Genomic DNA, 16,532 nt, shown 5'->3' with positions numbered 1-16,532 from the left:
CATGAAAGCAAAAATCCCTCCCCCATTGGATAATGGCTGTTGCATATCTTGAGCATACTCAATAGGATGACCCTGACACAGCTAAGGGGAAATTCATAAATTAGCATCTTTCTAAAATGCTGTTAGTCATCAAAATTGGCAGTTCAGTTTACACAAATGGCAAGAGGGCGGTTACCCCTTTGATGTGGTAATAGGTTTTGATTTCTGTGTGTCAAGCATGTTTTAACGGTGAGAGGCATTCCCAACAGCTACCACTTCAAAATAAATTAAAACCCTTTCACTAACAGCGCTGCCTGGTTCAGAAGGAGGAAAACTAATTCTCTCTCGCAGTCATTTGAAGAATGTGGACCAAGAAGAGCGGGGATAGGGTTCGCCGGGGGAATGAGAGTAAGTCCTGGATTCTGATAGCTCGGGTGCAGTGTTATCTTTAATTTGTGTGCTACTCACAGCACACATAACGTTAAGCATATAGTTAAGGGACATGGGCCAACTGGGCCTTTAGTGACTTAACGTTTTTAACTTCATGATTGCATTTGCAGTGTTGATAATAAATTGCAGAATACAGTTTGTTGTTGCCAAAGGAGTTAAAGCCAATTTACATATTTTCCTCTGATAAAACTCAATCAACCACTGATTGCTTTGAATCGTTGTACAGCTAATGCTCATTAGCCATGCGATCCAAGCCGAATCTGTCAACGACAATCTGATTAATTCCTGAACTTCCTGTAGCATTTCCCAGTCCTTGAATTAATATCCCCTGAAACGGTTAATCAGTTTGAACTAATATAACATGATTTGATAGTGTTGGCTCTAAGTATCCTACTGATTTAAAATGATCATATATTGTTTGCTGATGAAATCTCTAAAACAACATTCCAAAGTGTAATTACTTTTGTGAACAGCTCTCAGTGACAAAGGTTGAATCCAGAAATCAATACAGATAAATAAAGACAAAGATTTGCAGAGTATGGCATGTTATGATTCATAGGAGCGAGGTTCCTCTAATGCGCAAGTGCTCCCAGTATTTTTTGAAAACACAGAGCTGGTTTGGGCAAGATTAGTTTTTGTGCACGAGCATGCATGTCTGTCTGCAGGTACGTGCATGTTTTTTACTTTTACAGCCTTCTTCCAGGTTGTGACATATTGATATTTTGCAGAATCCCTACCTCTCAAGAATAACAGTTCTCCAGCAAGACAATAACAAGGAGCAAAGCTACAGCACTGCATACCTCCATTTATCAATAAGGAAAGACAAAAGTGTATACGAATGTGACTGGTAAAAGCTGGGTGAGATAAAAAAGAAGAGCAGAAAAGCAGACTTAAAAACATGTTAGGGATGTGTTTTGCATGGGAGTGATATCATGAGATGGTGTTTGCATCAGAGGCAGTGCCTTTTATAGTAGGTGTATGCATGTGCTAAACTGCGTGTGCGTCTTTGTGTGAATGTGTCCGTCCACACAGATGAATATGCAAGTGTGTTTGTTTAAGAGAGTGAAGTGCATGACTCAGCCTGAGGTAGGCAGGCAGCTCATGTTTCTCCTGCTTGGCAGGCAGCAGAGAAAACATTGGACTGACCCGATCATTTAAGAAGCCCTGGGCTCCACCTCTGCCAAATATTACGCATGCAGTAGGCTCAGAAATCTTTATCTGTAAACTCTCAGCTCCCATCTGACTGGTTTGATTAAATATCTGTGCACAGATTGCATTGATCTAAATCAAAACAATGGTATTTAATCCTCTATTGTCCTTTTTTATTTAACTTGTCTGACTTCAAGTAAAACATGGATAGATAGATAGATAGATAGATAGATAGATAGATAGATAGATAGATAGATAGATAGATAGATAGATAGATAGATAGATAGATAGATAGATAGATAGATAGATAGATAGATAGATAGATAGATAGATAGATAGATAGATAGATAGATAGATAGATAGATAGATAGATAGATAGATAGATAACATTGTGGGTGTTGAATGTGCTTTATGGTGTGTTAACAATGAATTGAATGGTTTTGTACTTCAATTCATAGGATGTCTTGCTTACATGTATATTTTATTAGTGAATATGTTTTGACTGAATTGAATGATGCAACACAGTGGCTCAGTGAAGGGGTCTGTCACTGTAAAGCAATAGCTCAAAATGTTGAGGGGAAAATGTGCTTATTCTCTTTCGTGCAGAGAGAAGAGAAGATCAATATCCTCTTCATGTTGAAATGTTTCTGTTTCCCTCTCCCTGCCTTATAAATATAGTTAGTATAAAAATGAGAGTATAGTTTGTCTGTCTGTCTGTCTGTCTGTCTGCCTGTCTGTCTGTCTGTCTGTCTGTCTGTCTGTCTGTCTGTCTGTCTGTCTGTCTGTCTGTCTGTCTGTCTGTCTGTCTGTCTGTCTGTCTGTCTGTCTGTCTGTCTGCCTACTGATGAAAAAGCTGTGTGTTTCTATGCTTTGCACTACAGTGCATGTTTGAGAGTGGCTGCATCTTCCATGACAATGTAAGTATTACACAAGTGAAGAAAAAACAATTGACCTCCCCGTATGCTTTATAAGACAGAGGTAAATTTAGATTTTACAGTCCCCACTTATGTGCCAGCTAAAACCCATCCTTTCTTATAGCACTTTCACACATAAACCCCCATTTTAATCAGGTTTGACCTTTTTCTGCATTCAAGGTTCATTTTTAAATGCAGGATTGCACATCGAAATTCAGTTGTAGCCTCCTCCACACTACACACATAGACACACATGTCTTTATAAATATTAGAATATTTTAAATTACAAATAATATCAAATTGGCAATACAATACAACAAAGAATATAAAAGTAACACTTAATAAGAAATAAAAACAGAAAAACTATATTATATATGCAATGAATATACAATAACATATACACATACAAACAGTATATACACTGCATATACACACAACTATTTACATGTACTATGTACATATGTGCAAAATGAATGTAATATTCAAGTTATAGTCCAAAAAAGTAGTTTTATTCATTAGACAAGTTGTCAGTAACATTGTTCTTTAATGCACACTAAATCACAGGCTTATACCAGACATAAACAGAGCAGTAGACTTTCATTTATAGTTTCTTCAATATTTTCATTAGTTATTCAACATCAACAATGGATGAAATTGTTAAGTGAAACATATACGGTATAAAGGATATAGGTTGAATACAAGTAAACATCAACACTCTCAGGCTAATGAAATTTCATGAATTTGATGTTCAAATTAATACAATTGTACATGGTGCCCCTCCTTTGTTGCCAGCTTGGATAAAGCTGTGATTCAGTAATCTGTTGGTGTATTAACTGTGCCTCCAAAAGCCTGTTTTTCCCCCACATACTTCCTCTTCTAGCTATGAGTCATGTCCATTTTTCCCACCTTGTTGTGCAACACAAACCTCTAGTAAGTGTGACCATGAAAAGCAATGTTTTTTCGCCTGGAGATGATAGATAGCATCTGCTTTGTAGATGTTGTTACTCAACAGCAAAAAGGACAAGACTGTACCTGTGAGCGATGATGATGAAACGTGCCTGTTGTGTAATGCAGTCAGTGTTTTGGGTCGTAAAGTCTAACAATCTGAACAGTGTGTCTAACCTCACCTTGATGCCTTTGTTGTCATGAGCTAGTCCCTGAGAATACAATATCTGTGTGTGTGTGTGTGTGTTTGTGTGTGTGTGTGTGTGTGTGTGTGTGTGTGTGTGTGTGTGTGTGTGTGTGTGTGTGCGTGTGCGTGTGCGTGTGCGTGTGTCAGTCTGACCAGTACACTACAAATGAATAATGTATGACATCCAGCTGTGTTTGCACGTTGAGCAACACCCACATGATCAAGATGAGACACAAAGACAGACAGACAGGGAGAAAAGGAAACTCTTAGACATAAACATTACTGGAAATATTTTTTAATGAAAATCCCAGAAAATTATTTCTGCTGCATTTCAAGGAAACAAACAAGTGTAAACATGCTTCATGATACAGGAGCATTTTAATGCTGCCAGGAAGTTTATTTAAAGTAACTGAACATGGCCTGCTTTGTTATTCAATCTGGCCTGGTGGCTCTACTGCTAACAATGGGTGTATATGAACACCTGGTCTAACACAGGGTAACAGCACCAACAGTAAGACAACTCAGGCCGGGTGAAAGGATCTATTGTTATTCAGTTGTTCACAAATTTGTTCACTTCATTTAAAATCCTTTAATTGTCACTTTTGGTTAGAGTTATCACTCGGAATGAAATAAATGTAGGATATTTCTTGCAGCCACCTGTCAGCTAATGATTATGAAAATTACATGTGGTGTTCAGTCCTCTTGTAGCGTCAGTTCTGCTGTAATTTGAAAACAAAGGGGATTTAAATAAACATATGTTAGTCATCTCAACCACCTGCAAATGTACAAGGAAAAGAGTAGACACTTCCACTGTAGTGTTGTAATTACTGCAGTACCTGTGTGTTACTGAAAGCCTGTACATGCTTTCATGTATGTAAGCATGTAAGCAGTGTATGCTCATACAATGGGGGAAAATGTCTGTGCTATCACTTACATTCATGTTAAAAAACTAATACACACTCACACAAAAACACTCACTCACACACACACACACACACACACACACACACACACACACACACACACACACACACACACACACACACACACACACACACACACACACACATAAACATCGGAACATATAATTATCAAGTAATCATGGCAATCAAAGCTTTCAAGTTGAAAGAATAACAGATGAGGTCTGAGTAGCATGTGACACAAAATGACAAAGAAAGGGAGAGAAAAAGTCTATCAGAGATGAGGTATGGAAAATGAGAGAGACAGAAAGATGGCAAAAAAATGGTAGCTTGACAGTTCTTTCATATTAATACCCTGCATTAAAAGCCCCTATGATGAATAATTAATCTGCTGGAAAATGTAGTGATTTGCGCTCCTGGCAGGCTAATGCAAAGTAAAATAAAGCCTTGTTACAGTGGCTGTGAACACATATACTATAGAGAGTAAGTTTGTTGTGCAGTACTGTAGGTTTGGAGAACTGAGCTTGATTTTTAACTTGTTCACAACACTTGGTTTACACTATAAAGGCAAAAATTACATCTCTGACTGCACCACTCTGAGCTGTAAATAATCACAGGTTATCTGGCAGTGCAGGGTGTAATCTTCTGGGCCGATGTGAAGTGTGGCGTGAGAAATTGGAGTGTATTACTTTGACTGTGTTAGTGACTCAGCGCACATTAAATCCTAGATAGAATAACGGCACTGTTGAATCTGTTTGGTTCCAGCTGGAGGGTTGACTTCTGTCCGCTGTCTATATGCCAGGTTGGCACCTTCCACAATACTCTTTATTTGCACTTTTGACCCCTGGATAAATGCTGGTTAAAGGGTAGGTTTCACAATTTTTCAATTATTTTCTAAAACAACAGTCAGGTGCCCATATGAACATTGAAGCAGGTTTTACTTGCTGTGATCATTCCTTCTTTTCATACTGGTCATCCAAAGCTCCCTCCTTAATGTGCTTTCAATAGAAGTGATGTCGGAGAAAATCCACAATCTGAAGCTAATATAAAGTTTCAACTGTACACATTAGCCAAATCAAGGGGATATGAAGATCCTGCTTTTTGGAACAAAAGTCCATCTTTTTATTACTATCCTTCCACTGTAGCTCAGCAAGGAAACATTGTCCAGGGAAACACAAAAATGGATTGTTTTTATTAAAAAGACTAATTTAAGAAGATGCCCACTTGATTTGACTCATTTGAAGACTGTGGAATTTGTCCCCCATTACCCCCTTTGAAAGCATGTTAGAAATTGATTTTTTTAATGGTCCGTATGAACACGAGGGATGATTATAGCAATCAAATCTGTTTCAATGTTCATAGGTACTTGACCGTTGCTTTGGAAAATAGTGACTTCATCCTTTAAAATCAGGGCATATTAGGTTGTGTTTGGGATTATGAGTAATGTTATTTTGATTGTGAATGTGTCCATATGCCCAATCCCTTTTTACCAACCTGACTTGTACTCATCTTTAATTCAGACATTGTAGCATAAGTTTTGTTTGACAATGAAAAGTTATGCCTGGTCTCTTTTCTGTTTATCTTTACCCATCTGGATTATTTCCCTGCATCCCTCTCTGAGAAGTCTTTTAGTGTGAACATGGTCAGAAGTAGTTTCAAAAGTTTTTCCTCTTGTGTTTTGGCTCCATCAGAATAAAGAGCTTTTGTTGACTTATTTATACATTTTTCATTTGTTTCAGAGATCATTTATGTAACAGGAGTCATTGTATAATCTGTGCACACCATTTCACAGTCAGGATTCATTAACAAAGTGGCAGCATGTGTATTGAATGATATGTATGTTTTCATGTGTCAATGTGCTGTCTCAATTAGAAACTTCCCCCAGAGATTTTTTTGGTCTGATCTGCCTGTTTTAATTAATGCATGCATCTGTATGTGGATGTGTTTTTGTGTGAATTGCCTCTTTGTTTAATGAGACTGGCAAATTCATTTGAGACTGAATGATGAAATAAGTGAACAAATCTTTCTCCTTCTCTCTCTCTCTCCACACAGAGCTTCTGTCAGCTCTCCTATGTAACCTTGCTGACACCAGCTCAGCAGATAATGCCGTAAGGGTACTAAAATATTAAGAATTTCAAAAATTAAGTCTCATACAGTGCTTCAGAGGAATGCTGTGGCTACCAAGATTTCATCTGGGTGATGGACTCTGTTATGAAGTACACACAAAGCAGACTCCTCTGTTTCCATGGAGACCTATTGTGATCCCCAGCTCCCACTATATTTGCAAACATTCCTCTGAATCCTTTCCCCCCGACCCTCGAGGGAAACATACTTTGGATAGTTGACAAAACTGGTTTGAGGAGCCAAAGGTTATCTGATCATCAATGTTATAATAGATTTGCCTGCTCATGAAAACTGTGCCATCACTGGGCCGTGCAAGGAGGAGTCTTTGGAGAAATGATCTAAATTTAGGTGCAGCAGTATGTAGACCAGGTGTAACGCACATGGCCTACCTAGCCAGCTCTGTTTGGCTGTGTGTTAAATCAGCTGCGTCGGAACTGGATAGACCTTTGAAGAGACTGAACCAACAGCCAGTATGCTCTATAACAGTGTCTAGTCTCATTTTGGCTCACTTTTTGTTGGCAACAATGTGTGCTAAAGCCTTTGTTTTCTCTATACAAACATGCCAAAAGCTTTCTGTCTTTTCTCTTAATACCATGACACAGTTTTAGACAGAAGGAGGGACAGTGTTTTTCACTGAAGTGATAAACTATAATTCAGATGTCAAGTTGTGGTTTATTAATGGACTGTTTTCTGTTCAGTAAGTTTTTTCTGAGCTGAAATCCATGAGCGCAGCAAACAGAGAATAATTGTTTTTACTGCTTCCAAAATAAAAGGTTTTCATGTTGCATTCAGGCAGTGTTCGAAACTTGCAATTCCCAGCTGAAAAAGCGAAGACCAGATGGATCCATTGCAATTACTTTTTATATGCACATGCAAAGACCTGCTCATTTATTTATGGATTACACAGGAGGAAGCTTTGACTTTCATAAAGCTTTTTAGATTTTATATTTCCCCTTCTTTCCCAAAAGCAGCGCTCTTTTCACAGCTTCACACCAAGAAAGTATTATCTCACTGTGCTATTTTCTGTTTCCCAGCAAACTCCCATTCACCCTGTCTATTTTGAGATCCTCCTAATAACGCAGCAGTCGTGAAAATCAGTAAAACTGAGCGTACTGTATGTCAAAGTAATGCTTAGTTATGATCTGAATCAAAGAGGGATGGAATTTGCTACTTGCTTCCACTGAACAGTTACTGTAATATGTTGAGGGGGGAAAAAGTGTTACCCAAGCAGAGTGACAGCTCATTATGTGTATTTCAAGTTGTGTCTATGGTGGCGTGTGTGTGTGTGTGTGTGTGTGTGTGTGTGTGTGTGTGTGTGTGTGTGTGTGTGTGTGTGGGGGGGGGGGGGGGGGGGGGGGGGGGGGGGTTGATATAAAATTCCTGTCTATAACACACACAGACTGCTGGGTAAATTATTCATGAGAGGGTGACTTTTGTGATCAGCACAAGACAAGTAAACACCACGAATGAAAAGCCTAGTGTTTAATACAATGATTAGTGTCTCTTTTCTTAGAAAGAACCTATCATTATGTACTTAATAGCTCGGCTATACAGTATAATATGATTTTTTGGCATCATGATTCAGTCAGCTTCAAAAGGTGGTTAAACTCTAGTCAGCAAATAAAAAGCAGAGAAAATTGGCACCTTTATACGCTTAATTACCCTCCACTCCATTTAACCTATTCAAACCAGCAACGCCCTGGCCTCTAGAATTTTAAATTCAGAAATGCAAATATGGCTTCATCCACAGCGGCTGCTGGTGTCCCACACGGCCGGGGCGTGGTCTCTGTCTGGGGGGGTGGGGGTAAGCAGGCAGCACGCTGTGAAGTTTTCAAACTGCCGGTCAAACAAAGTGCTTTGCCAAGCAGGAAACAAGGAAATAACCTTGGAGAAGGAAACGCCGGACTCTTCTTTTATGGGATCAGGGGATCAGATCACAATCAAAACAGATTATAATTAACCAGGAGTGTTTGGACTCTTGTTCACGCTTGTTGACGATCAAGCCGTTTGTGGAGTAGATTTTTTTTGTAGTAGTGGTGTATGGATTAGGACACCGGCTCAGTAGTGGTGGCACAACTGAGGAGCCGACGCTGTGAAGTGAAAGTATTCATTGATTCATCAGATTTATTGTGTCAGAGCACAAAGCCTTGTCTGCTTCATCTAGAGCGCCCGCCCATTGGGGTTTCTGCGGAGCGATAGTGGGAGATTGATTGTAGTCTCCGGGATTTGCCGTGGAGAAAGCCAGAGCCTGTCTGGACTGCGATTTGCTCTCTCATCAGAGGAAGAGCTGGATAGGAAATTTGACTTTATTTCAGCCTAGCTGCGTACAGATCTGCCTGTAGGCTACACGTTTAGTTCTCTGGCCGTGTCTTTAACCAGGTATCCGAATAACGCGCGAGTCACGCAGGACTTTTTGTCTTTCACCGAGGAGGCTGCAAGCGTGAATCGCCTCCGCAGTCTCGGATGCGTAGTAAACGGGGAGTGGGTTGGGTCGCCCAGGCGCCTGGCATACGCACACGTCGTCAGCGATAATTAAAAAAAAAGAGAGAGAGATAGGTGAGGGTGAAAGCGAGGGGAAGAGAGACCGGAGGCTTTGTGAAGCAGGAGGACACCGGGGAGGTGAGTCGGACACTGACTGTGGATTTGACTCCCAAATACAAGCCCCGGCAGCTTTTGTCGCCCGGGATTCGTAGATCCTCCTCTTCTTCCTTATTCCGGACAAGTGGTCAAGCACAGCGTCAAACCCGGCCAGGCATCCCCTCGTCATATTGGAAGTGAATCTGCGGGGCAACATACAATGGCAACCGGTGCGCTCCTTCTAGCCTGTGCTCTGTTTGGTAAGTCATCTGAAGGTCTCAGTCTGCATTTCTGCCGTGATTTGTTTAATTTGTTCTCCACAAATTCAGAGTAATGAGGTAAATCCGCATCTCCTGTCTGTGTCTCTGTCACGGCACACCTGTATGACACATTTCAGCGGTTTAGTTGTGAGAGCAACTACTAGTCATCGTGAGTCAGGTGGAAGCAGGGTGCATCGATAATCACTGCAATAATAACAGATGCCTGCGAACAGCTGTGTGTGTGTGTGTGTGTGTGTGTGTGTGTGTGTGTGTGTGTGTGTGTGTGTGTGTGTGTGTGTGTGTGTGTGTGTGTGTGTGTGTGTGTGTGTGTGTGTGTGTGTGTGTGTGATGAACTAGGTTAATGTGATATTTGGACTTTAGTCGCAGATTAACCCTATAGCTACAGTCTGACCTGTGATGCTGATGGGCACCCTGCTATTGTCTGTAATTAATACACACACACACTCGTAAATACATACATACAGATAGGCCCTATAGGCACCCGTACACACACCTTATGGACACACCTGGATCACACATCCACTCAGGATATGAAGTCATCCAGAGGTTGGGAAGACACCCAGTACAGTACGTCACCAATCAAGGTAAAGCCTCAGTGTATTCAGTTCTCACATATTTGTCACTTACCTGTTCCAGTTTATTGGATTTTCACAGACAAATGCCAGTTCGTGCATGTGAAACCTGATGATGCTGAGTGACACATACAAACATTCATACAAGCGTGATTGCTGACACACACACACACACACACACACACACACACACACACACACACACACACACACACACACACACACACACACACACACACACACACACACACACACACACACACAGAGCACATCCTGCCTGTGAACTGTCCCAAACAAACACCAGATGGCTTTTCTGTTCCTGGATGGGAGGCCTGTCAGTGCTGCCGGGGAGGAGGAGGAGGAGGAGGAGAAGGTGGGGTGGGGGGTAGGAGGGGGAGTGGAAGTCGGCCCGCTGGAGGCCCCCACTTGGCCAAGAGGATTACCAGTCTGTGCCTTGTTTTGCCTTCACGCTCCTTTCAGTGCATCAGAAGTCACTTTCACTGGGCAGCAGACGGTCAGCGGTTTTTCCCCATGAAAACGTGAGGTGTATTGTTCTCTGTACTATATAGAGCACTGCACACAGACACAATACAGATGTAATCACAAGTAAAGGCTGGACAAGGGAGGGTTTTGATATTACATAATAATCATGAATCATTTGTTTAAATGGGAAGCAGTGGGAGCTGGTGAGGAACATTTCAGGTGTCAGGAAGGCGTATGGCTTTGTTGAAAGTGGTGTGAATCATAGATACAGATCACAAGGGGGACTCGTGATACCCTCTAATGCTATTATGATATGTTGCCAGCATTATTTGTGATGTTAGACTGGCCGTTCTGCAATATGTGTCATGTAGCAAGTCATTTTCTAGGGCTGGAAAATGAGTCATGTATTGGGCAACAGTTTGACGATCAATTTTAGATTATTATTTTTGTTTATTTTTTTATGCAAGACTGAGTCTAGCTTCATGAATATGGATATTTTCTTGTTTTCTGCATTTTTTATCATAGCGAACTTAATTTCTTTGGAGTTGGATTGCTGGTTGGACAAAACGAGACATTTGAAGGATTCAAATTGAGCTCTGGAGACTTTCACTATTTACTTAAATTAGTAGAAAATCTGCAGATGAATCAATATTTAAAATAATAATTTGTTGCGTTCCTTAAATCATTGACTGCCCATTAAAAAATATTGAACATATCTGCAAAACTGCAAAATTATGTTTCAAAAAAACAAGAATCAATATATATACACAAGAACCTGCAGTGTTGGTTGAAATAGACAACGGAGGTCACACTGTGTGCAACAGTGCATGCATTTGAGTCTTTAGTTAACACATCACAGCAACATGTAATATCTAAATGTAAACTAGAGATACACAGGCAAAAGGCTGATTCAGCAGAAAATAGGGCAATTATAGTACATATTTGAAATGTCTCAAGGAAGGAGGTCGGTGCTTGTGTATTAATAACGTATTACAAGAAAATGTATGCTTTTTTTTGCTATATTGATTTTTTTTATCCTATTCCTATTGTGCATATGCAAGTGTCTGTTGTAAGTGAGATGTGCTCGTGTCTGACAGTGAGTGATCAGCTGTCTGATTTTGCCATGTGTGTCGGCCTGCACACATGTTTGCACTTGGATTTGTTTGTGAAAGCACAAAAACAGAGGCTGACAGCCATGTTAGATGGAGACCATATCAGTCATTGTTAAAACCCAGAGCTGCCACTTACACATTTTTTGGCAGGCAAATCTGATATTGGGGTTATTGATGTTGCTGAGTTTGCAACCAGGTGTGAGTGCATGCGTGTGATTATTTTTGGCACCAATGTATTTGATATAAAGCATATAAAAAGAGTTGCCTGAAGGAACCAATGTTTATTAGCTTTACAAACAGAATGTCTTCCTTCTCCCCCACAGAGAGTGAGAAAGATGTCATCATGCTTTTGGTGTGGTGTGACATAGTGTGCTTTTTTGAGGGGATGAAGGGTGTGAGTGCTCCGGTTTGTGGAAGAGTGTGTTTGAAACGGGGAACCAACCCAAAGTACCCAAGATGTCTCCGTTTATGTAACTAAATTGAAAGTGTAATATGTGTGAGGCTGGCTGGTTTAACTGTGAAATGCCTGAGCGGTTTCCATTTACCGGGCTAAAAGGAGAGCAGCCTGCAGTAGCAGGTTCAGATGAGCTGCCACTGGTCCTGTTTATCAGCTGGTCTCAGAGCAGCCACACATTGTCCAGATAAAAGTCTTGAAGCGTATGTTTGGCAAGATGCACATCCTGCCACCTGCTGTTATTCACACATTTGACATAATGGGATGTCATATACACATATATATATATATATATATATATATATATATATATATATATATATATATATATATTTTGATTAGCTCTGCCAAGTCAGTGACAGGTGCTGTTTTCACCCTTCTCTGCTTGTTCACGTAATGTCCTAAAATTTTAAGAATACATGTGCACAAACTGTAGTGTCAAGCTTTGTTGTGGGGGCAGGAAAGATGTCATACATTTTTTTATATAGCTAGGCCAAAAGAGGGGGGTGGCAGTGGGTGTGGCTTCTCATTCATAAGAACAAAACTTTTGAACAGCTGCACATTAACACCACAATAATCTCCTTTAGTCATTCAAAAGTAACCAATATACTTAACTGTACTTACATAACACAGTATAGCACTGAAAGCTGCATCTTTATCTTTTATCTCAATATACAGCAAGCAGTTTTACATACTTTAGCTAATTTTCTATAACAAAAAAATGTGATTACTGATTTTTATTTGTTTTATCCATTGGTTTCCATTCATTCCTGTAAGATATGAAAATATATGAGCAGACCTACATTTATTTTTGTTATATTGTTATATTATTCATATTTGAGTTAATTAAATGCAGTTAAACAGTTAAACTTCATTACCACACAACAATAATGGAACTCAACAAAGTGTTAATTATTTTTTATTTTATGGCAATATGAAAGAAAACCAGTGGCTACTTGGAAAGTTACAATAATACATTAAAACAGTGGAAACTCTATTGCATGCTTTGATAATCGGTCAATGGTAATTTTAAATCCATGTTTTGAGGTCAAGGAAGAAAAACCTGATAAATCAAGAGCATGTTTGTCATTCATTGTCCTGCATTTTCTGTTCTGTTCTTCTGTGTTTGCAATGGATATATGTATATATATATTTATATTTCCTTTCAGTCATCATTTTAGCTTTGTGATTTTATTTGATGCTATTTTTGATCAATTGCTTCAAGTCAGACAGGAAGCTAAAAAAATAGTGTGTTGTTACCCTGGCTCATCACAGTGCTATTGATTTGAAAAGTTTAAAGTAGTTGTAGAAACACCATCATACTTTGTGCTAATCATTAAAGCTGGCTCTACATAACTTGCACAATCAAACATGAGGGTACTTAAGAGCTCATTTCCATTTTAGGCAGAACTGCTCTGTCAACTTTTTTCCCCAAATAATTTTTGGACAGTGTAAGGAGGACAGCACTTTTTGATTTGATTGTCCATGTGCTGCTGTGACAATTATCACAAATTCTTAAAAGGTTTTTTTTTCTTCCAATCAATCTATTTTTTTCAGTCATTAAAATGTATCAATTTCATAATTTGAAACAAGTTTATAATTAGGAATGAAAGAAATTAGAAATCTGAGACGAATGGTGTGCCAATATTATAAATTAAGTTTAAAGAGGATGCTGTCTGTTTGTTTAAAGACAGGAAAAGAGTATTGAAGTAATCTGTCTTAACTAAATGGAGGCTAAAGTGAGAACAGCTGGCGTTAAAATAAGTCAGACACGCGTTCCATCATCATTTTCTGGGAATGTTGAGGTCAGCTCGGACTTATTTCAAGGATTCAAACTTTGTCAGGATTCAAAGTTTGCAGTGCCACTCCCTGATGCCCACCCCAGCCTCTCCTTAGTCCCACATGACAATGACAGCTGGAAGCCTGTGCTCCAGAATGATAGGGATTTTAACTTGTGTGTGGTCAAGCCATGCGTCCTCTGGCTGTGCATCTTGAGTCAGCTGTTATCACCCCGGGAATGCTGTCCATGTGTTTGTAAGCCTCAGCTGACATGAGAGAGAGTTCTGTCTAGACAGTGGGGTAAAATGTAATAACTCACTGTCATGTTGTTTGTATAGCTGATATGTATATATGTGTGTGTGTGTAAGCTACGGAAAAGTTTGGCATGTGTGCATGTGATGGTCTTGAGTTTTGTTGCTCATTATTTTTGCCTTTTGTCGCCACTAGAAACAGCAGACCTTCTCTCTGTTAGGGGGAATGTGGGCCTGTGCAGCTGTCTGATTTTGGTGCTGTTTGCTCCCCTTGTTATTTACTGTGCCTGCTATATTCTGTAGTTGTATTCATGCTTGTTTGCATCATAAGCACTAGACCCACGTCTTTGTGTATACTCATGACAAGACGCTTTTTGTGCTATTTCATATCATAACATTGTTGACTCAATTGACAAAAAAAAAACAATAGAAAAGCTGAAACAACACTATTAACTTGGCTGTCTTCCAGTTAATATTCATTAAAGACGTGATGCATATTGAAAACACAGGACATTCGTAGGTCGGAGTTCTGCTGTTTGCTGAACACTAAAATGGCATAAATTGTGGATTAATAGGACTGGAAAAGGGGTGTGTAATTGTGCTAGCATCAACATGTTTTTGTGCATTGTTGCATCACGTGATGGCCCACCTTATGGCAAGTCAAAATACTGGTTACTACCGAGTCTACTACCCAGAGGGCAAATCATGGCCCTGTAATGCAGATTTCACAGTCAGCTATGGAAACTCACACCCAGCTACCACTGTAGTCACTACAACCCCACTGCCCTCTGTTATCATAGAGAAATATTGCCTCTCTATTGGTGCCCTTTCAAAGTTTTAAAGTTATTAGGAGTAAAATAACTTTTCGTCCAATTCAGCATTCAAAATGGATCAGGGAGACATCTGAAAACATTTGCGATTGAACTGAATGAACTTTACTGCTATAGCAGAACAATACATCAAAAACTGAAATGTTAGTAGTGGATAACCACAGCTAGTGTTCTCATGCAGTGTCTGTTGTTTAAATGATGATCCCTGTGACCCAGATCTAAGCTGTAGTTTCTCTTCGGTTCACATGGAGGGATGAGTGACTGTGTGTGAAGTGAAACAAAGGTCTTGAGGGACACTTCCTGCCTGCCACAGACAATCAGGAAAGTGGCCCGAGCTAGAGCCAGAGCAGAGACAGCGTCTGCTTTGTGTCAGACTTTTTATCCCGCAGTAGCACCTATGGTTAACTGTAGGCACTCCCCCCACATCACCACTTCCTGCCAGGATCGCATGGTCATGGCTGCACATCTCTTCATGGCCGTGGACATATTATAAGAGCTGGATACTCGACCGAAAATGGCATCCATTCAGTCCAGTAAGAATCACTTCGTATCTAGCTTCCAAGTTTTCTCCTGTGTTGTGCGGCCCACTGAATCTGCACAGTAGTGTCTCTCCTGCTGGCCCTGCCTGCGAGTTCCTGCTCGGCCCATAGACTTTACACATTGTGATGACGTCACATATTTTTAAATAACTTTTCTTGGCTCGAGGAATGTTGCACAAATATAAAACAATTCATAATAGAAAGAGTCATAATTGACCTTATTTGTAGTTTGAGGTGTCCTGTCAGCAGTTTTACAGATGTCTCTTTTACAGTGGTGGTCTATGAGGAAAATGCTTGTTGGTCTGCTGGGGAATTTTTCACTGCAATACCGTAAGTGATGAGTGGGAAATATTGGCTGCGAGGCTGAGTCTGCTCTTATACATCCATGTTCACGCCTGAGATCGTATCTCGTGTTTTGTGATAACAACCCCAACAACAACCCTTTAGCCATTCGGTTTGTAAATTGTTAAGTGTTCTTTCTGGCCGATTTGCATGTATCGCTGCCTCTCCTCACTCACACATAGATGGTACTCCAGCTCCCTCCTCCACCTCTTTCTGCAGTGAATAGGCCCTGACCTCCCTCCCCCACTTCTTTCTAAACAATGCCCAGCCCACCTCCTCTTCAAAGAGCACTAATTAGAAACTGCCCTGAAGTATTATCAAAAACAGATATTTTCATCTCCTTCACAGTGTCAGAGGGAGAATCTGCGTTTAACAGTCATTTATACCTTGGACTGTTTACGAGTACCTTTCTTGCTCACTTCTAGACCCACCCACCCCCTGCCTCTTGGGACTTTTTCTGCTCCTCCCCCCTCCGCTGCTCCGTGTTGAAAGTGATGATGACTGGCCAGCCAGAGGATTCCACTTTACTCCTCCACACACACACACACACACAAGCACCCACAGTGCTATGAGCTGCTGTCCTTCGCTGTAGCTGTACTCCCCTGCTCTCTGCTCGATCCTCCACCCAAGCAGATCCCACACTG

General features: G+C 40.3%; 1 protein-coding gene across 1 annotated transcript in view; it reads left to right on the top strand.

The window, feature by feature from the left end:
- Positions 1 to 8,546: 8,546 nt before the first annotated feature.
- Positions 8,547 to 16,532, top strand: part of igsf3 (immunoglobulin superfamily, member 3) — a 69,472-nt gene continuing 61,486 nt past the window's right edge. The window contains exon 1 of the mRNA XM_062431409.1: positions 8,547 to 9,505. Within this exon, the coding sequence (XP_062287393.1) occupies positions 9,466 to 9,505 (40 nt within the window). The 5' untranslated portion in view covers positions 8,547 to 9,465. The remainder of the gene's footprint in view (positions 9,506 to 16,532) is intronic.

This window comes from Scomber scombrus, chromosome 13 (genome assembly GCF_963691925.1).
Source record: "Scomber scombrus chromosome 13, fScoSco1.1, whole genome shotgun sequence".
In the NCBI taxonomy this organism is placed as follows: Eukaryota; Metazoa; Chordata; class Actinopteri; order Scombriformes; family Scombridae; genus Scomber; species Scomber scombrus.
Note: the sequence above shows the minus strand (reverse complement) of the source record. Positions and strands in the feature narration are given on the sequence as shown.